General features: G+C 38.2%; 3 protein-coding genes across 3 annotated transcripts in view; 2 read left to right on the forward strand and 1 right to left on the reverse strand.

Annotated features, from left to right (window-relative positions):
• The first annotated feature begins 814 nt into the window (after window positions 1–814).
• LOC117831264 (high choriolytic enzyme 1-like) lies at window positions 815–4,739 on the forward strand. The gene is made up of 8 exons (XM_034709882.1): window positions 815–893; window positions 2,410–2,428; window positions 2,509–2,571; window positions 2,681–2,821; window positions 2,953–3,070; window positions 3,166–3,344; window positions 3,510–3,591; window positions 4,134–4,739. Exons 1-8 carry the CDS (start codon window positions 825–827, stop codon window positions 4,267–4,269), a joined length of 807 nt encoding a protein of 268 aa, XP_034565773.1. The 5' UTR covers window positions 815–824; the 3' UTR covers window positions 4,270–4,739.
• On the reverse strand, window positions 4,087–8,578 carry si:busm1-57f23.1 (uncharacterized protein LOC368621 homolog). Its single transcript, XM_034709883.1, has 5 exons — window positions 8,474–8,578; window positions 8,093–8,279; window positions 5,769–5,920; window positions 5,571–5,675; window positions 4,087–5,434 (listed from the first exon to the last, which is right to left on the reverse strand). Exons 2-5 carry the CDS (start codon window positions 8,178–8,180, stop codon window positions 5,339–5,341), a joined length of 441 nt encoding a protein of 146 aa, XP_034565774.1. The 5' UTR covers window positions 8,181–8,279; window positions 8,474–8,578; the 3' UTR covers window positions 4,087–5,338.
• Window positions 8,579–14,517: 5,939 nt separating this feature from the next.
• Window positions 14,518–16,996, forward strand: part of il11ra (interleukin 11 receptor, alpha) — a 64,047-nt gene continuing 61,568 nt past the window's right edge. Inside the window, exon 1 of the mRNA XM_034710350.1 lies at window positions 14,518–14,819. The gene's annotated coding sequence lies outside the window, so the exon portion shown is untranslated. The remainder of the gene's footprint in view (window positions 14,820–16,996) is intronic.

The raw sequence follows: 16,996 nt of genomic DNA on the forward strand, positions 1-16,996 counted from the left end.
TAACACCCAACTCAACTTTATTTATATTGCACCTTTCATGCATACCAGCATGTAGCCCAACGTGCTTCAGAAAAGAGCAGAGAGACAGAAAAGAACAAAAATTGGTAAAATAATAAAATAAATAATAGTAAAAAATACTTAGAAATAAAATAAAATCAATACAGTAAAAAAACTAAGTAAAGGTAAAAAGCAATATTAGAAACCATTTAAAAATTAAAAGGATCAGATAAACACAAGAAATAAATTTATAACTAAATAAATAAGATAAATAAATGTTAAAACAATGATTTTAATAGTCAGAAAATGTATCATCCTTTCTGTTTAGACTCTTAACATTTAGAAGCTTTCTAAGTTGTGAAAAGCTACCTCACTTTAAAGAAATGTAAAACTTTTGGTCTACTCCCAAAGGATTTGGGTGTAGACCACTTTGAACTGTTTATATTTTCCTTGTGCATCCACAGTGGATTAAATGTTGGTCGACTGACTTTGGAGCAGAAGATCAAGTAGTCCTCACAGATCTCATACATTATTAATCGTTTCTGATGGAGAAATTTAACATATACATTTGTGAACAGAAACACATACCACGTACCTATTTTATGGGAAAAGCTTTTAGTCTTACATTTGTACACCCCTGACTGCCACCTGAGAAGGTGCAGGGAGTTCCCTGTTGGAGATTACCCATGCATTTAAACGTTTGTTTACTGGGTTAATGTTTTGCTTTACATTAAGTCTGTTTACAATCCCTTCTTCTTTTTCAGTGTATAAAAGCAAGAACACAGCTTCTGGCTGTCATTCTCCATGAAACAGTGTTTGGTGTGACAATGAACACGTGTCTTGTCTCCGCAGTGCTGGCCCTGCTGGTGGGCCTGTCCACTCAGAACGATTCTCTGGTAAGACCTCTTTCACAGAAAAGACATATTTTCTCTAACTGTTTATCTGATTCTTTTTTTAGTTCATTAACTATGATTGAAGAAAGTGAATAGCTACAATTACATCTTGAGAACTTGTAGCTTTATTCAAGCATTCAGAGTTGTGAACAAATGAAAACAATGACCTCAGTTCATTCTCACATGTTTAAAAAAATAACCTTAATTGCCTTTTGAGGCTTTATGGGCTGAGAGAACAGCTTGAGTGGTTATTGTAACAACCAGGGACTGAGTGTGCAACAGCTCTCAAAAAGCTCCAAGTACAAAGATGTGGTTTTTTTTAAAGAAAGCCACACACACACTTTCAAATAAGTGCTAGCCTCTGTTGAGAATAATGGAGTATGATAAAGGATAGTAACAAAGAGATGGCAGAAATGACTGGGAATAAACAAATAAAAGTAGCATTTTCAATCAGCTGATGGTCCTTATGGATACATATATTGGGTTGTACTGTTTTGTGTATAAATGTCAAGCTATGGAAGGATTTATTGACAAACTAGACTCTAAGGCTTGGATGGTCCACATTGAAATAGTTTATGTAGAATTTGATCAAAAAGAAATACAATCAACAGTAAACAGGAGGGGAGTGCAGTGCAAGACCACCCCTCCAATGTATGGTTTTTATTTCAGAAGGTAATGCTAAAGTTAGGGGCTTGTTACTTAACCATATATGGCTATTCTATAGGTACATAATTCATGTATACCAACCTAAGTCAATCAATAAATTAATCTTTATTCATAAAGCACCAAATCCCAACAAATATTATCTGAAGATTCTTTCCAAACAGAGCAGGTCTAGACCGTACTCTATGTTATATTATTAACAAAGACCCAACATCTATTTAGGGTAAGATCCGGTCCCATCTCATAGTCTGGACTCAGTCTGATCTCATCTTAATCCACCACGAGCAGATCACTTTGCAGCATTCAACAAGTTACAACAGCAAGAACAAGCTTCCTTTAACAGGCAGAAACCTTGAGAAAAACCAGACTCATGTTAGACACACATCTGCTGAGACTGAGTTGGAAAGAGGGATAGAGGAGATGAAGAGAGAGGGATTATAGTAGTGAGACGGATAGTTGTAGTTGTAGCAGCTTGAGTCTGGCACGCCAACAGCAGCAGACCGTCTATGGCAGTGACTCAGAGTTGTTAAGTGTTGATTGACAGTGACACCACAATGTGGGCCTGCTACTGTGCCTGAGAGTGGGAGACATTCTGTCTGGTAAACATGGACAGGGGCAGAATCTGTGAAATAATGTTGGTTTTTGTGGGAACACGTCTTGTTATCATTGCAGATATGTCAGTACGTAGCACTGTGAGTGAGTCACGGTGAACAGGAGATGGTAGGCGACACTAAGCTTGACCCTGCAGGCCTGTATGTAATCTTACACTGGTAGACACTGGTAGCATAGGTTAAGATGTCAAAGACGACACAGACATCTTCAATCACACAAACATTTTCACTTTGTGTCTCCTCAGGTGCGACCAGATGAGGAAGGTAACTGTTTTTCCCTTTATAAATAAATAAAGTTTCTGCAATAGATCTTCATGCTTAGTGACTGAATCCTTTAAATTTAGATGTGAAGACAGAGGAGCCAATCCGTTTGGATATAATAGCTAAAATTCTGGAGGCAAATGAAGGTATGTTACACTAGTTTAGGGATAATATCACAATATCATCTGCATACAGGGTGAACCAAGCATGACTTGGTGCTTTATTCAACATGTTATCAACATTGTCTTATTCCAGGGATAAGTGAAAATCTGGTGGAAGGTGATGTCGCTTTGTCAAAGAAGAGGAATGCCATGAAATGCTGGGGCAGTGACTGCAAATGGGAAAAATCCTACAATGGACTTGTTGAAGTACCCTACAGCTTCAGCGATTACTTTTGTGAGGCATAAGGAATTTATTTAGAACAATAACCATTAGTATGACAACAAGAAATAATGGAGGGAATGCTTTGAGTAGGTATAAGGATGTTCTTATTATTATTATATTACTATGTTTGTGTTTTTTTGTAGATGACAGTGAAAAGGCCTCCATAGAAAAAGCTATGGAAACTTTCCACAGCAAAACCTGCGTTCGCTTTGTTCCACATCGTGGCCAGTCTGACTACCTCAGTATTGAGAGTGAACTCGGGTGAGTGCAGTAAAAGAAAAAGCTCAAGATGAGTGAAGGGAAACACCTGCCTATCATGACATAACCCTGTGTCTCTGTCCTCCTCTGGGCTGAAGGTGCTGGTCTACCATCGGCAAAGATGGAGGGAAGCAGGTGATTTCCCTGTCTGTGTACGGCTGTCTGGATCACGGGATTGTTCAGCACGAGCTCCTACATGCTCTTGGCTTCCATCATGAGCACACAAGAAGTGACAGGGACCAGTATGTCAGGATCAACTGGGAAAACATCCCATCGGGTGAGCTCTAAACCCCATAGCAGGACCTCATTGCTCACAGAATATGTTTACATGTTTCGCTGAGCTGAGGTGAGGTGAAGCAATTTTTAAAAGTTGTATTTAAAAACGGATAACTAAGTGCAGGAATGATATAATCCTACTAACATATGCTTTATGTATTTACAGCTCAAGTCTTCAACTTCAACAGAAAGGACACGGACAACTTGTACACACCCTATGATTACTCCTCTGTCATGCACTACGGAAGGTAACATCTTCTTTTATAGAACGACTGAGCTCCATCCATCCATCCATCCATCCATTATCTTGACCGTTAGGGGTCACGACTGAGCTCTTTCAATTATTTTTATTATATGTTATCATCTTCTTAGTGTTCTGTAAAACTTTTTGAATATTGAATTTGTCTTTTTGAGGCCACTCTTGGGTGGCAAATCATGCAGTCAGTACAACTTTCACGTATTATTACTCTAAAAAATAATGACACTACTAAGATATTCATTTACTCATTAAAAACACTGAGAAGCAGCACAGATGAGATGGAGCTAAACAATTAAGTTGGGGTCCAAGGTTTGAAATATGTGCTGACAGAGGCTAAGACAATGTAGAGTTGAGTCTATTAATCAATTATTCCTACACTCCTAGATTACAAAACAGTAAATAATAGAGCGTTAAACCTGTTATACCTGCAATGACACTTGTTTTAAATGTTCCAGCATTTCAATAGAATAAATAAAAGACTCTGTTTTATCAGCTTTGGATTTTAATTGATTTTATTTTCTTTTGCTGTAGGACTTCCTTCACATCAACGTATGGAGCAGACACCATTACCCCCATTCCAGATTCCTCTGTACCAATTGGACAAAGGGATGAGATGTCTGATACTGATATCCTCAGGATCAACCGGTTTTACAGTTGCAGTGAGTAACAAAATATCCTCCTGAACAGCTTGATGCAATGCCTTCCCTACAATATAAATACATTTCAAGGTTTGCCTGCTTGATTGCATGGAAAATGACTTAAAGAGATAGGTTGCATTCTGGAAACATTGTTCAGACTTTTTCTTTTTGCTTGTTATGTAGGATTTAAAGGTTTCATCTTGTATGCTTTGAAAACAAACATACAAGATGACCTCAGTCTTGGTTCTTTGTGCTGACTCATCACATGTCCCTTTTGGTTTTTTTCAGACATTTGAAAGGAAATGGATGACAACTCTGCCTTCAAAAGATATCTGTTTGAATGGCATTGTGAAATAAATATAAAAATAAGAGTTCATGTGGTTTTTGCTTTTTGCATAAAACATCCGAAATCATAATTTGTTAGGTTTTTAGCACTTTTCAAATAAGCAATAGCTTGTTATGCTATGATATCTAGCATTCTATTCTCTTTGCAAAAGCACGTAATACCATTAACTAGTGAAAAAAGGCAAAAGATCACTTTATAAAATATAAGTAGAAGTCAGAAAGCATAAATAACAGTTGAAGAGTTCATTTGCCAAAACAGATAACTCACTTTTTAACATTCTTCAAAATGTTTCACAAAACATATTTTTTGTATTACTAGCTTAAGGTATTATCAATCAACTGCAGTTGGGTGGCTTTGCGCAAGACACAATTACATTACTAATTAGAGGTATCTTCAAAAATTAACATTACTAAAAATGTATATCAAAAAGAAATGTTTTTTTTATTTAAAAAAAAACAAGTTATCTGTTTTTGCAAATTAACTCTTCAGTTGTAACTATCGTCATTTAATGTATTGATTGTAGAAAAAAATGATCTACCTGCTCATAGTTTCCTATTCCAGACTACTTTTACTGAGACACTGATGTGTCATTGTTTGAAACTGTCCATCATATTAAATATGATACTTCACAGCTATCGCTCTAATAAACTGTAAAATATGTATTCAGGAAAAAATGTCTCACATGGTATAAAATGGAACAAGGTTGTTAGAGCTTAAGTAAAGCTAAACTTTATCAATTATCATAAAAAAGGTTACACAACATCCTTATGCTTCCTGCAGTTGTGCAGCTTGAGCTCATGCTTGTTGTCGCGGGGGTCGAAGGTCACCTCAAAGGAGCACTTGATATGCTGCAGAGACCAACAAAAGACAAGGACAAGCGTGTAAATGTTAAGCACAAGAAATTCAGCTTACATTGAATATGTTGCTATTTTAACTTAAAACAGTGGGGGAAATATTGCTGAGTTAACACATCTTCATCCTCACCTTTTTCATCAGACTGCAGCTGTTCAATAAGTCATTGTTCTCTGTTTTGAGACACTTGGTTTTTCCTAGGACTGCGTCAATCTTATAGTTGATCACATTGGTTACCTGATAAGAAGAGGAGAAATAAACATTAAATGTTGTGTCACAGTATGGCGACGAGGTGGCATTAAGGTTCTGTTGAATAAAAAGAAAAGGCACCTGGCTGCGAGCAGAGTTGATGGACACCAGTCTAAACATCCTCCTGCTCTTGGACTTGGTGTTGAAGTCATTCACGGCATGTTGAACTGCTTCCTGGACGTCGTCTGACTCTGGATTCTTATCAAACCAGCCACCCAGGAGAGGCACTTTCTCTGTGTGAAATAAAACACAGTCACAAGGTCAGTAAGGATAGCTTTTAAAAAGTCATTACAGAACATATTACCTCTGAAGATCACTACATGTGTGGGGCTCAGTGCACTAATATGCAGGTAAGAGGAGGAGGTAAATGAGTGCTATTTTCAAGAAAGTAAGCACACTACACATAAACACCAACACTAATTGCACAGCCTTACACAAACACACACGGCCAGCTGCTACATGTTATGACTGTCTATGTTCCCTTTTGGGGTTTTATGCTCCTTCACCCTGAACATTTGTTGCTTCAGTCCAAAACATCACTCAAGAATTTGGAAACTATTAGACCACCAAATCATAGACTCAGCCAGTTTTATGCTAACACTTGTTTTACTCAGCCAAACAAAGCCTCAGTCATCAGGACAGGGATATAACACAGATTTCAGATGTAGTAATTTGCAGCTCTTTAACCATGGGTGGGCCAGCCAGTCAAAACAATGCAGGTTTTGTTTGCTGCTTTATTGAGTTTTATTAACAGTTTTAGCAATAGTAATGGGTTTGATGCTTTAGTGATGGCAATGTTTGTCACATTTTTACCAAACTATATAGATCATCATAAGACTTATTAATCCTGCCAAGAGAATGAATGTCATGGACTTCTTTCATCGCCTGACTGATGTGGTGGTGATTTCTTCACAACCACTATGTCAGTATTTCCACTTACATAGTAAAGCTAAACAACCAAGCAATACATTACTGGTACTCTGACAATGTGTCTTTTGTTTCTACCATGACTTCTCCTCTTAAATTAACAATAAGACGACATTTGTGGTTTTACTCAAATTAAAGAAAATTGAATGCACTACTATCAATCTATGTCATGTTGAATCCATTATAACACATTTTTTTACCACTTGAAAAAGTACTGTAAAAAAGGAAATACTCCTTGAAGCCTTCATCAGTTGCATTTCAAATGAAGCAACAGTTATCAAATAACTTTCAATTCAGCGTTCTTGGCCTCCTCTGAAGCCCTGCATCAGTAAAATAAACCATCTTCACGCATCCTCGGTAAACACCAGTTATCTAACAGGAGCCACTAATATTTGAAAAACTGTTGAATTAATGATGAGAGAAACTGACTTGACTGTTTTTATTCCCAAACCAAACTCTGCTCTGCCAAATTAAATACCATCTGACCAATGAAAACTTTCCCTGAGTGCTGGCTCAGCCAAATTATCTGAGTCACTCTACCCGAACAGACAGCAGCAGAGCCACCGACTGTTGACTGAGAACATACATGAACAAGCTCTGTTTCCATTATGTCATACTGGCTGACAATTGGAACATCCACCCAATGATATGTTCTGTATGAAAAAGCTTTAAATCATTGAAGGATGAATCCCTTTTTGACGGATTAAGGTTAGAAGCTCACAGAAGTGTACTCTATGTCCTATTAATTTATTCCGTTAACATTGTGCTTTCTATATTTGGCAAAGTTACAACAATTGGTTTGATGAATTCTCTAGATTGTTCGTTCTATATCTGACTCGAATGTCTGTGTTACTTTCATTGTTCCACAGTTATGCTGTCCTTTCAATCAAACTATTACCTCTATTTCTGTTTTCTTTAAAACAGAAAATCTGTTGAATCTGTTTCCTCCAAAACAAAATTTGAAGCTGAATTCCAAAGTTTAAAAAATCCAAAATAGACTGTTCCCCACAACTTTGTTGATAGAAGACCCTTCAGAAGCTTAACATAGTATCATCCTAAGCTAGTAGGATTTTTTCAAGTCAGTATTGGAATTAATACATAATACTGAGTGACGAAGACTCATCTGACTCACAAGAGTAAGGGCAATGCAATGTGGTTAAGCAGGGTTGGTGTGGAGTATGAGTAGTTCTAGTACGAAGAGCTTACATCTTTCAATCTTTGTTTTCATCTTTATATATTTTATGCATTTGGGTATTTTCCCAGTACAGTTAGTTTATAATCAATAGTTTGTAACTTGTAGCTGGACTCCCTGCTGTTCTCAATATTTATAGTCAGTTAGAAACGTTGTCCCTACATTTTAAAATTTCCTCCCACAGAGTAGGAAACACAAAGTTGGTTGATTTTCTGTTTCAGTAGATATACTTATCTAATTTCCTCTGTGTCTATTTTTTATACGTCTTATCCATATCAGAACTTACTTGTTGTGATGATTTCCTCCACAGGCATATCAGCCATGCTCAGCTGGACGACTGAGAGACATATCAGCACTGACAACGGCAGATACATTCTCTCACAAAGGACTGGTGGAGGATGAATTTCCAGAAAAAAAAAGGCTTCAGATGAGCTCAACACTTAAGTCAAGCTGCCAAATATCTCACAGACGTTCTATGGTGTTGGAGGCAAAGTGATGGCATGGATGATGGGACACAGAGAGAAAGAATAGACAAAAAGGAGGAGAAAGTTATTCAAAAGTGATCCGAAAATACTGCAAAATAGAGACAGTGGAAATGTGACACAAAGATAGAAACAAAAGTAGAACTTTTTAGCTTTTTGAAAGTGGAAAAAAAATGGGAGCTCACCTTTGAATGCTGGAGCAACAGTGAGCCAGACTGGGAAAATAAAGTCTGCGAGAGAGAGACAGAGGGTGACTGCTGTTATGTGAATGGCAGTGGCAGTTCAGCATTTAAGCTCTGGTATGTTTAGCAAGTCAGTGAAGACCACACCCACCCACTGCCTGGTAATGACGTCATGCAGGGATTTAACAACCATCAGCGGCTTTAGGGAGCGTGTGACAGAGTGTGCTTGACACAGAAAAGGTAGAAGGGTAGTGAGGGGGTGTGTCAGATATGTATGTTCCATTGTGTGTGCTGTTGTTCTCCTGTGCTCTTTGTCTTGCTGTGTTCGTATACGTGTGGTGGGTGTGCACTGTGAAGTCTGGTTATGTGAGTTGTCTTTGTGGATGTGTTTATTTGCATTATGTCAGTTTCCTTACATGGGCATGCGACGCACCTTTGTGGAGTTGTGACTCAAACTCTACTGGTTACACATGTGGTGAGTCAGTGTGCCATCTGTAGCGCACAGCAGAACAGTTTTGCTTTTTCTAGTGTTCTGGCTACATCAACATCCTGTCCAGAACAGTTGTTATCATGTGATGGAGGGTTATTCTGATAGCAATGAATAAACAAAACGCGTCAGCATGTGGAAATGAGTGGAAGTGAACTGGCTGTTCTTGTGGCTGAATGACTGACGGGTCATTTGTCAGTACTTTTTAAGGATACCTCTATCTCAGCAGCATAGTGAAGTTACGATTGAAATATCAATACCTAGTGTTTTAGCATGAAGCTTCAAAAGTTGGTCGTAACAGCCTTGTGTCATATTGAAGAAGATGATGTGTATGTCAGTAGATTTTAAAAACCGTGTACATTTCACCTATTTAACCTGAAAACACAATTACCTAACAAAAGATGATGTTTGGGACATTAAAGCCTGGTTTACATATCTGCGTTGAAACAGCTCTGTAGGCCTGTGAAGCCCTTTTCCAAAGCAGATGCCTACGTACATAACCTGGCATGCACCGTCTCCGATATGTGACTATGCATCAGGACAACGCAGACTGCAAGCCCTGTGATTGGTCCCCTGGACAGCATTGTATTTTCTGTATTTGCAGCACTTCCGGAATTGTTGCACATTTAATTGCCCGTACATTTAATCTCCTTTGACGACTCCTCTCTATCCTTCTTTGTAATAATTGCTATTGATGATGATAAGCAGAAAGATGTGTTAGCTCTAAATTAAAATAATATGTTCGGGATCACTGTGAAAGAGCAAGAGACAACCCTGCCCCCAAGGGAAGGGTCACTGAGTCAAGGGTCAAAAGTGACACAGGCATTGCTAGCATACACTGCCTCAAGTTTTTCATCCACCATTCTTGCAAACAGTGGACTACACATCAAACCACACATCTCTGAAGGTTTACGGTCAGAGAATGCTTGATCCAAAAAAGGCAACATGATAGAAATTCTTGAAGATGTTTTGCCTCTCCTCCAAAAACACTTGTTTGCTTCTAAAACGACTGCTGGATGGAGTGAGAAGATATAAGCCTCTAAGGGTCGTCAGTACTAACGGTTGTCACAAGAGTCGTTGACTTAGCTCTTCAGGGTCATTCAGGACTTCAGTTGTCTGTGGGTTGTTTGGTTCACGAGAACCCCAGAGTGAATGTGGCCTAACTTGTTCGGACAGAGAGTTCTAAACTGCTTTATATGTTGGAGGTAAGAGGTGTCTTAGGCCACCACCTCTGTAAAGGGAAGGTTGTTCAAGCTTAACATTGATGGCTTCCTTGATATCACTATTAAACCAACAGCCTCCTTTGCCCAAAACTACTCAATGGAGTGGTCCTTGTGCTTGAGATTTAAACGTACAGCTGTGTCCTGGCCTGAGGGGCTGGCTCTCCTGTGATGGGCCATGTGTCTGTGGAGCTGGGCCATGTGTCTGTGGAGCTGGGCCATGCATATGTGGAGCTGGGCCATGCATCTGTGGGGAGGTTGCTTAGTTTCAGTGCTTGGTGAAACTAAGCAACCTCACCAAGTTCAGTTGCCTTTTAAGATCAAGCTTTGAATTACACATCAAACAGATGTGGAGAAACATAAGAGGAAAGGAGACATCTGGCAAATCAATGATACTCTAATTTTTAACTCCGTTTTGGTCTCCACCAACCACTGAGCCACATAAAGAGGGAGGTTGTCTTTTCCTGTTTCTTATCTCCCTCATATGTTTCAGGTCCTGTAGAAAAAAAACCTCACTTCTTTCTGATTGTTACAAAAGAGAAAGAAATGTAAAAAAATAAAAAAAGTCTTCTGTTTTGACATTACATTTCTCCTCATCAAGGTTGCAGGTATTTTTCCCGTTATATGGGATGACAGCATTCTTTTATGCGGTCATAACAAACAGACAGGAGCATATGATAGAGGGAGAGAAAATAGAGACACTGAGGCCAATGATGAGGAAAGGGAGAGAGCATCAGATAATAGGAGACAAGCAGTGCAGAAACTACACGGCATGAACTTAGCATGCAAATGTGTATGGGTGTGCTTCCATGTGAGCAGGAAACAATCTCTGAATAAAGCTTTTTTATTAACAAATGAATCATTAAATCAGATCGATTACTGCTGGCATATTTGAGTTTTGATTTAAGGTAGAAAACTGATATTGTACCAACAGAGAGTTTATTTGTCTTGCATTTGATATGTTTTACCAACACTAGCTCTGCTGCTTCCCCTGCACAAAGCATGATGGGATACTTGGCAGCACGGATCTGGCTGACAGCAACACTTCATAACAAAATATATCCTTTGTTCTATGTAAATCATATATTTAAAAGCAAACAGTGGTGTACTATAAAGTAGTTAAACATTGTGGAGTGTTGGTTTACTGAACAGACTCCTCAGTTTAAGACAACAAGTGAAGCAGCGGAAAAACACACAATAAACAAACAAATAAACCTGATACCCATTTTCTTTGCATAATATATGGATGAATACAAGAGGAATAGAACACTTCCTCGATAGATCTGTATCAGACTTGCAGCAAATAAACAATTCTGGCTGGTTTCTTGCCTGAGCCTGCCTATTTTACCAGGGATTTCAGGTGTGCATGTACTTACATAGCGTGCAGCTCCTGAAAGCAGAGTGGACTTCAGTATGTAGTGAGTGAAAGTGCACAGCAGGGGGAGGCAACACCCTTTGACATGATGCAACAGGTTGTTTGGGCTAAACTATTGTACTTTCAATGAGCCACTCTGCTGTTTTTCAAGAACACAGTTATCCCTCACTGTTAACTTGTTAAATGTAATGTTTCATATTTAGTGCATTTCCAATTTGGGGATTTTGAGCTCATGGGGTCATGAGTCCTGGATTTTGTCAAACAATAGACCATGACCTACATACAGTGCAGTATTATAAATAGACAGAGACCCAAAGTTTAAAGTCATCGCAAACTGCTACTATAGTAAGTTTATATATGCAATAGGGACATAAATCAATCAATCAATCAATCAATCAATCAATCAATCAATCTATCTATCTATCTATCTATCTATCTATCTATCTATCTATCTATCTATCTATCTATCTATCTATCTATCTATCTATCTATCTATCTATCTATCTATCTATCTATCTATCTATCTATCTATCTATCTATCTATCTATCTATCTATCTATCTATCTACCTGTCTGTCTGTCTGTCTGTCTGTCTGTCTGTCTGTCTGTCTATCTATCTATCTATCTATCTATCTATTACAGGTAAGTATACAGACATGTAATGATGAGAGAGATGAGACAGGTGGAAAAACTCCAGCTGCATAAATATAGATCAGATAAATGACTGAAAACAAAGCACAGCCTTCACAGAGAGAGCAAAGATACAGATAGGTGTGAGAAGAGATGAGCAGAAGGGAACAGACTGACAGGCATGCTTCACAAGCTCAGGCAGACAAACAGGGAAATAGCCAGAAAAAGATATCCTGAAAGAATTAAACAATCCAGATGGACAAAAGATAAACAAAAACAAGAAGCAGATTCAGTTCAGGTCAACATCAATATTAACTACAGCCTCAAGACCACAGATCTGATTGAACAGCACAAAAAAATTTAAAATCTAAGCTAAATCATGTGCTTTTCCTGGGTTATACTTAATGCTACAATTTGTCAAGTGATATTCTAAAAACTTGTTTAAGATGATGTATTATACAAACAAGACTGAACATGCAAAGACAATGACAGAGAGCAAAGTCATCTATGGGCCTTGATGGTGTTCATAATCAGACATACTGTAACTCATCCAAGCTGTGGCAGGTCCAGGTCAGAGGCTGCATTAGTTCAAATTGGAAATCCCCCCTTTTCAATGGGATAATTGATGTCAGTATTGTTTATCTGATGAATGGACTGAGCGCCAACATCCAGATTCTTCTCGTCCAGTCTGTCCAGGTCGAAGGTCACGGTTATTTACAACACAAAGAAAAATTGTATCAGCTTTTATATTAATAGATGTGAAGAATATGAGTTAAAAACATTACTTTACTGATTTATTCTTATGTTTTTGGTAAGGCTGTAACGTTGTAGTTCTGCTCTATTTTATATATTTGATATATGAGATGAAAAAAATATTGCAGAGGTGTTGATTTCAATCATACAGTATTTTTGACACTGTGGTGTTGTATTGAAGTACATAACATTGACGAATGTGTTTTTCCACCTCCATGTGGGAGGATGAAAGGTCACTGCTTTGGATAATGAGCTGTAATTGTCATCCAATTTATTGTCTACTAAAGCAAAGAGCACAGGGACATTAATGGATTTAATGTGTTCTGTACCCATCACTTACTAGGTATGCTACTGAATAGATAAATAAATAAATAACTTGTGTGTTCTCTCGTGAAGGAGGATTTAGAAGCACCGTGCAAATGTGTGTAAAACATGAAAATGCTTATTTTTGTCATCTATGTCATCTATATCTATCTATGTCAGGTTGTGAAGGGGTACAGCTAGATGTGCTGTAGAAGCACAACATTTGTGGACTTGCTGCATCCATTCATGTACAGGATGTGCAATACTGTTTATTATATAACCTTCATCCTCTTGTATGTTCTTACCCCAAATAAAAGGCTGGCACAAAAAAGTGTGACTTCTATATTAATGTTATAGTTTGCTTGAAATGTATTTGTACCCCATACCCTGTTCACTGTAATAATCAATCAATCAATCAATCAATCAATCAATCAATCAATCAATCAATCAGTCAATCAGTCAATCAGACTTTATTTATAAAGCGCTTTTCATACAATGACATTCTGACACAAAGTGCTGTACAAAACACCTAAAATAGAATAAATTAAAAAAAAAAAACACCCCAACCCTGACCCCAAACCCACCCCACAATCCTAAGGTTAAGAACACAATATATGCAACAATAGTAATAAAAACAATACAAATAAAATAAATAAATGAGAAATAAAAAATAAGTTGCTGAATGAATTGAGGGAACACTCACATCATATCTTAATGAGGAAACACTGGAGGTTAAATAAGATGTTAAAACTCGACACAGGAAATTAAAATCACTAAAATAAAATACATTTCTAAGATAATAAAACACTACAATATTAAACCATTAAAATAAATTAAGATGCTACACTTAGAAAATAAAATAAACAGGTACACAAATAAATACAATATAATAAAAGTGACTAAAATTTGAACTAGATAATAAATAAATAAATAAATAAAACTGTTATCAGAATGAAACTCAGTTAAAAGCGAAACCAAAAAGGTAGGTCTTGAGTTTACTTTTAAAAATGTTGCATCATGAATGCTAAAAAATGAATATAATCAGGTTATTTGAAAACAACTAATTTATGTTAAAATAACTAGCATAGTCAGCTACTGAATGAAAAGATGGGTCAATTATTAAACTAAATTTTACAAGCAAAAACTATATTTATGTCGTTGTGCAAAAAAAGTGCATATATTTTCTTATCTTGAAATGTGTGTTTCATGTTAAATATCACGTGACAACTAATGCAAAAATGAAGTAGTTCCATATTCTTGTCAGTGTCTGTTTATCTGACACATTCCTTGCACCCCTGTCCTGGGATCAGTGCTCATAGCTCATGCTCCATAATCCCTTTACAGTCAGGACCCGCCCACTCTCCACCAGGTGATTGACAGCCCGCTCAGCCAACGAGGTGTCTGCCGACTTGTCTGGCGTCCTTCCTTCCCCCCCTCCTTCTGCTTGTCCGACTTTGTTGCTCTCCTGCCCCGCTAGCTAGTCTCCAGTCTCTCCGGGGAACCGAGGAACAACTCGCCAAAGTCCCAACCATGGAAGGCGACAACATAATAATGCCTGTTTGACTCGGGGACACATTTCAAGGTGAGTTTTGGCGATTTAAATTGTTAAAACTGGGGAGGAGAGAATTAGCGGCGAGGAAGCTGTGTGTGCGTGTGGAGGGGGGGGGGAGAAAAGTTTATCCGCCTCACTACATGGGACAGGAGGGGAGAGAGGGGAGAGCTACTCCAATGTTATTCACACCGTGGATGTGTCACGCTGTAAGGTTGTGTGTTAGTGTCTTTAGCTTATGTGGCACCCCAAACACTAAAATATTTATTTACTGGTATGCCTCATAGTGTTGTCTCCAAGAATGTCACTTTAAATGACTGCTTTTAAAATATAATATAAAGTCATTTTATGTCTGCTGTTAATTGTAAAAACCGAGCATGGGCTGTTTGCTTATATGACAGTGAAACATGTATGAGTATGACACTATTGAATACATTTAATGTAATTATAAGCAGTTACATGCCTAGAATGAACTGACTCCTCATACTAGACTTGTGTTATGTGTGGTAAATGAGTTAAGTTGTTTGTTTTTGTGTATGCAACACTGTTTATTTGTGGGTATGTGCTATGTAGTGAAGTAGAATAGAGAGCTGAAAGCAACATAAAGCAGCATTGTTGTTTAACGGGCTTTTAATTACTTGTTTTGCTTCAATCTCTTAAACCAAAGCACAGAAATGCATTTAGCTGTGTCACGTTTAAGCACTGAAATCATGAGTCATGCAAAATCACTTGTTGATATGATAAACAAAACTGGTGTTCATCCTGCTCTTCTCTCTGTATGCATAATATTAGTCTAATGAGAGTCAAATAAAATACAGACAGACAGACAGACAGACAGACAGACAGATAGACAGACAGACAGACAGATGGACAGAAAACAACAGTGGGACTGGATTTCACTACAGATGTGCATTCCTCCAGCCAGTGGAGTGATGAAGCCTTAAATAGAGCTCAACAGGAATGCAAACACACCGAGCAGAAAGACGAGGCCTGGGGGCTTCATGGGAATAGGGGCAGGGATGGTAGGTGGTTGAAGACTCCAAGTGTTTTTGCTCGAAATTGGCCTCAATTTGTTCCTCAGTAATGTCTCCCCATCTTAAGCTACACATCAGTCAGTCTTCATACCATTAAGGTAGATTCTTCACTTTTTATAGCTTCAGGACCTCTTCGAATCCAGACTGCCTTTGTATGAAAGCCACACTAAGGTACAAGAGATGAGCCTGCATCACTTCCTTGCATCTATTTTATGCATAACATAATATAACTTAATTGTATTCTTTAAATTTTACATTTGAAGTAAATACTAGGAATATTTTAACACAGCCATTAAGGAGTTGTGCTTCTTAAAGTGTTACCTAAGCTGTGACCTCCAGTTTTACAAATATGAAGCCAGTGCCTAAAGCCTGGTTTATACTTGTGCGTCGAATCGACAGACTATGCTGCAGGTCCTGTACCTCCACAGAGGCCTACACACGTAGCTGACGCGCACCTCCTTTAAAATGTAACTATTGAATCTTGAACTTTAATCCATGCAGACCGCAAGCCCTGTGATTGGTCCGCTCTGCCGCATTGTATTTCCCACTTTTACAGCACTTCAAGGATCACTGCATATCAACCATGCATTTCATCTCTGCTGACATGCCCTCTCTATTTCCCTCTGTAATCATGTCTGTATGATAAACAGAAGCAGCTGTAAATTAACATCATACACTCTGAATCGCTGTGAAAAAGTAAACAGACATCATAGCGAGACCGGAAACAGGCGGCCCGACTACCAGAGAGACCACACTGACCTCAAGCGATTCGGCAGAGAATTGCTGGGGGTCACGGACACATCGATGCACAAGTATGTAGTACTCATGTCTGCGTCGATCACTGATTCGTAGAAGTGTAAATCAGCCTTTAGTGTTAAAAAATGCAGTTCATGGAGTATCCGCTTGAGGCTGGCAACAGAATCACCAGAAACCACAAACACACTTATTCAAAAACGACAGCAAAAAAATACATATTTATGGTCTGGTTTAATTCTCATTAGATAACTTCTCTATTGGCACACATTGTGATTTCTTTATAATTTGTTATTTTTGAAGATATTAAACTTTTGAGTTTTCTTCATTGAGGTGCTTGGCTAAAGGCTGATTTATACTTCTGCGTCGAACTGACGGCGTAGCCTACGCCGTAGGTCCGCGTAGCTCCCGTACCTACGCAGA

This window comes from Notolabrus celidotus, chromosome 19 (genome assembly GCF_009762535.1).
Source record: "Notolabrus celidotus isolate fNotCel1 chromosome 19, fNotCel1.pri, whole genome shotgun sequence".
Lineage (NCBI taxonomy): Eukaryota > Metazoa > Chordata > Actinopteri > Labriformes > Labridae > Notolabrus > Notolabrus celidotus.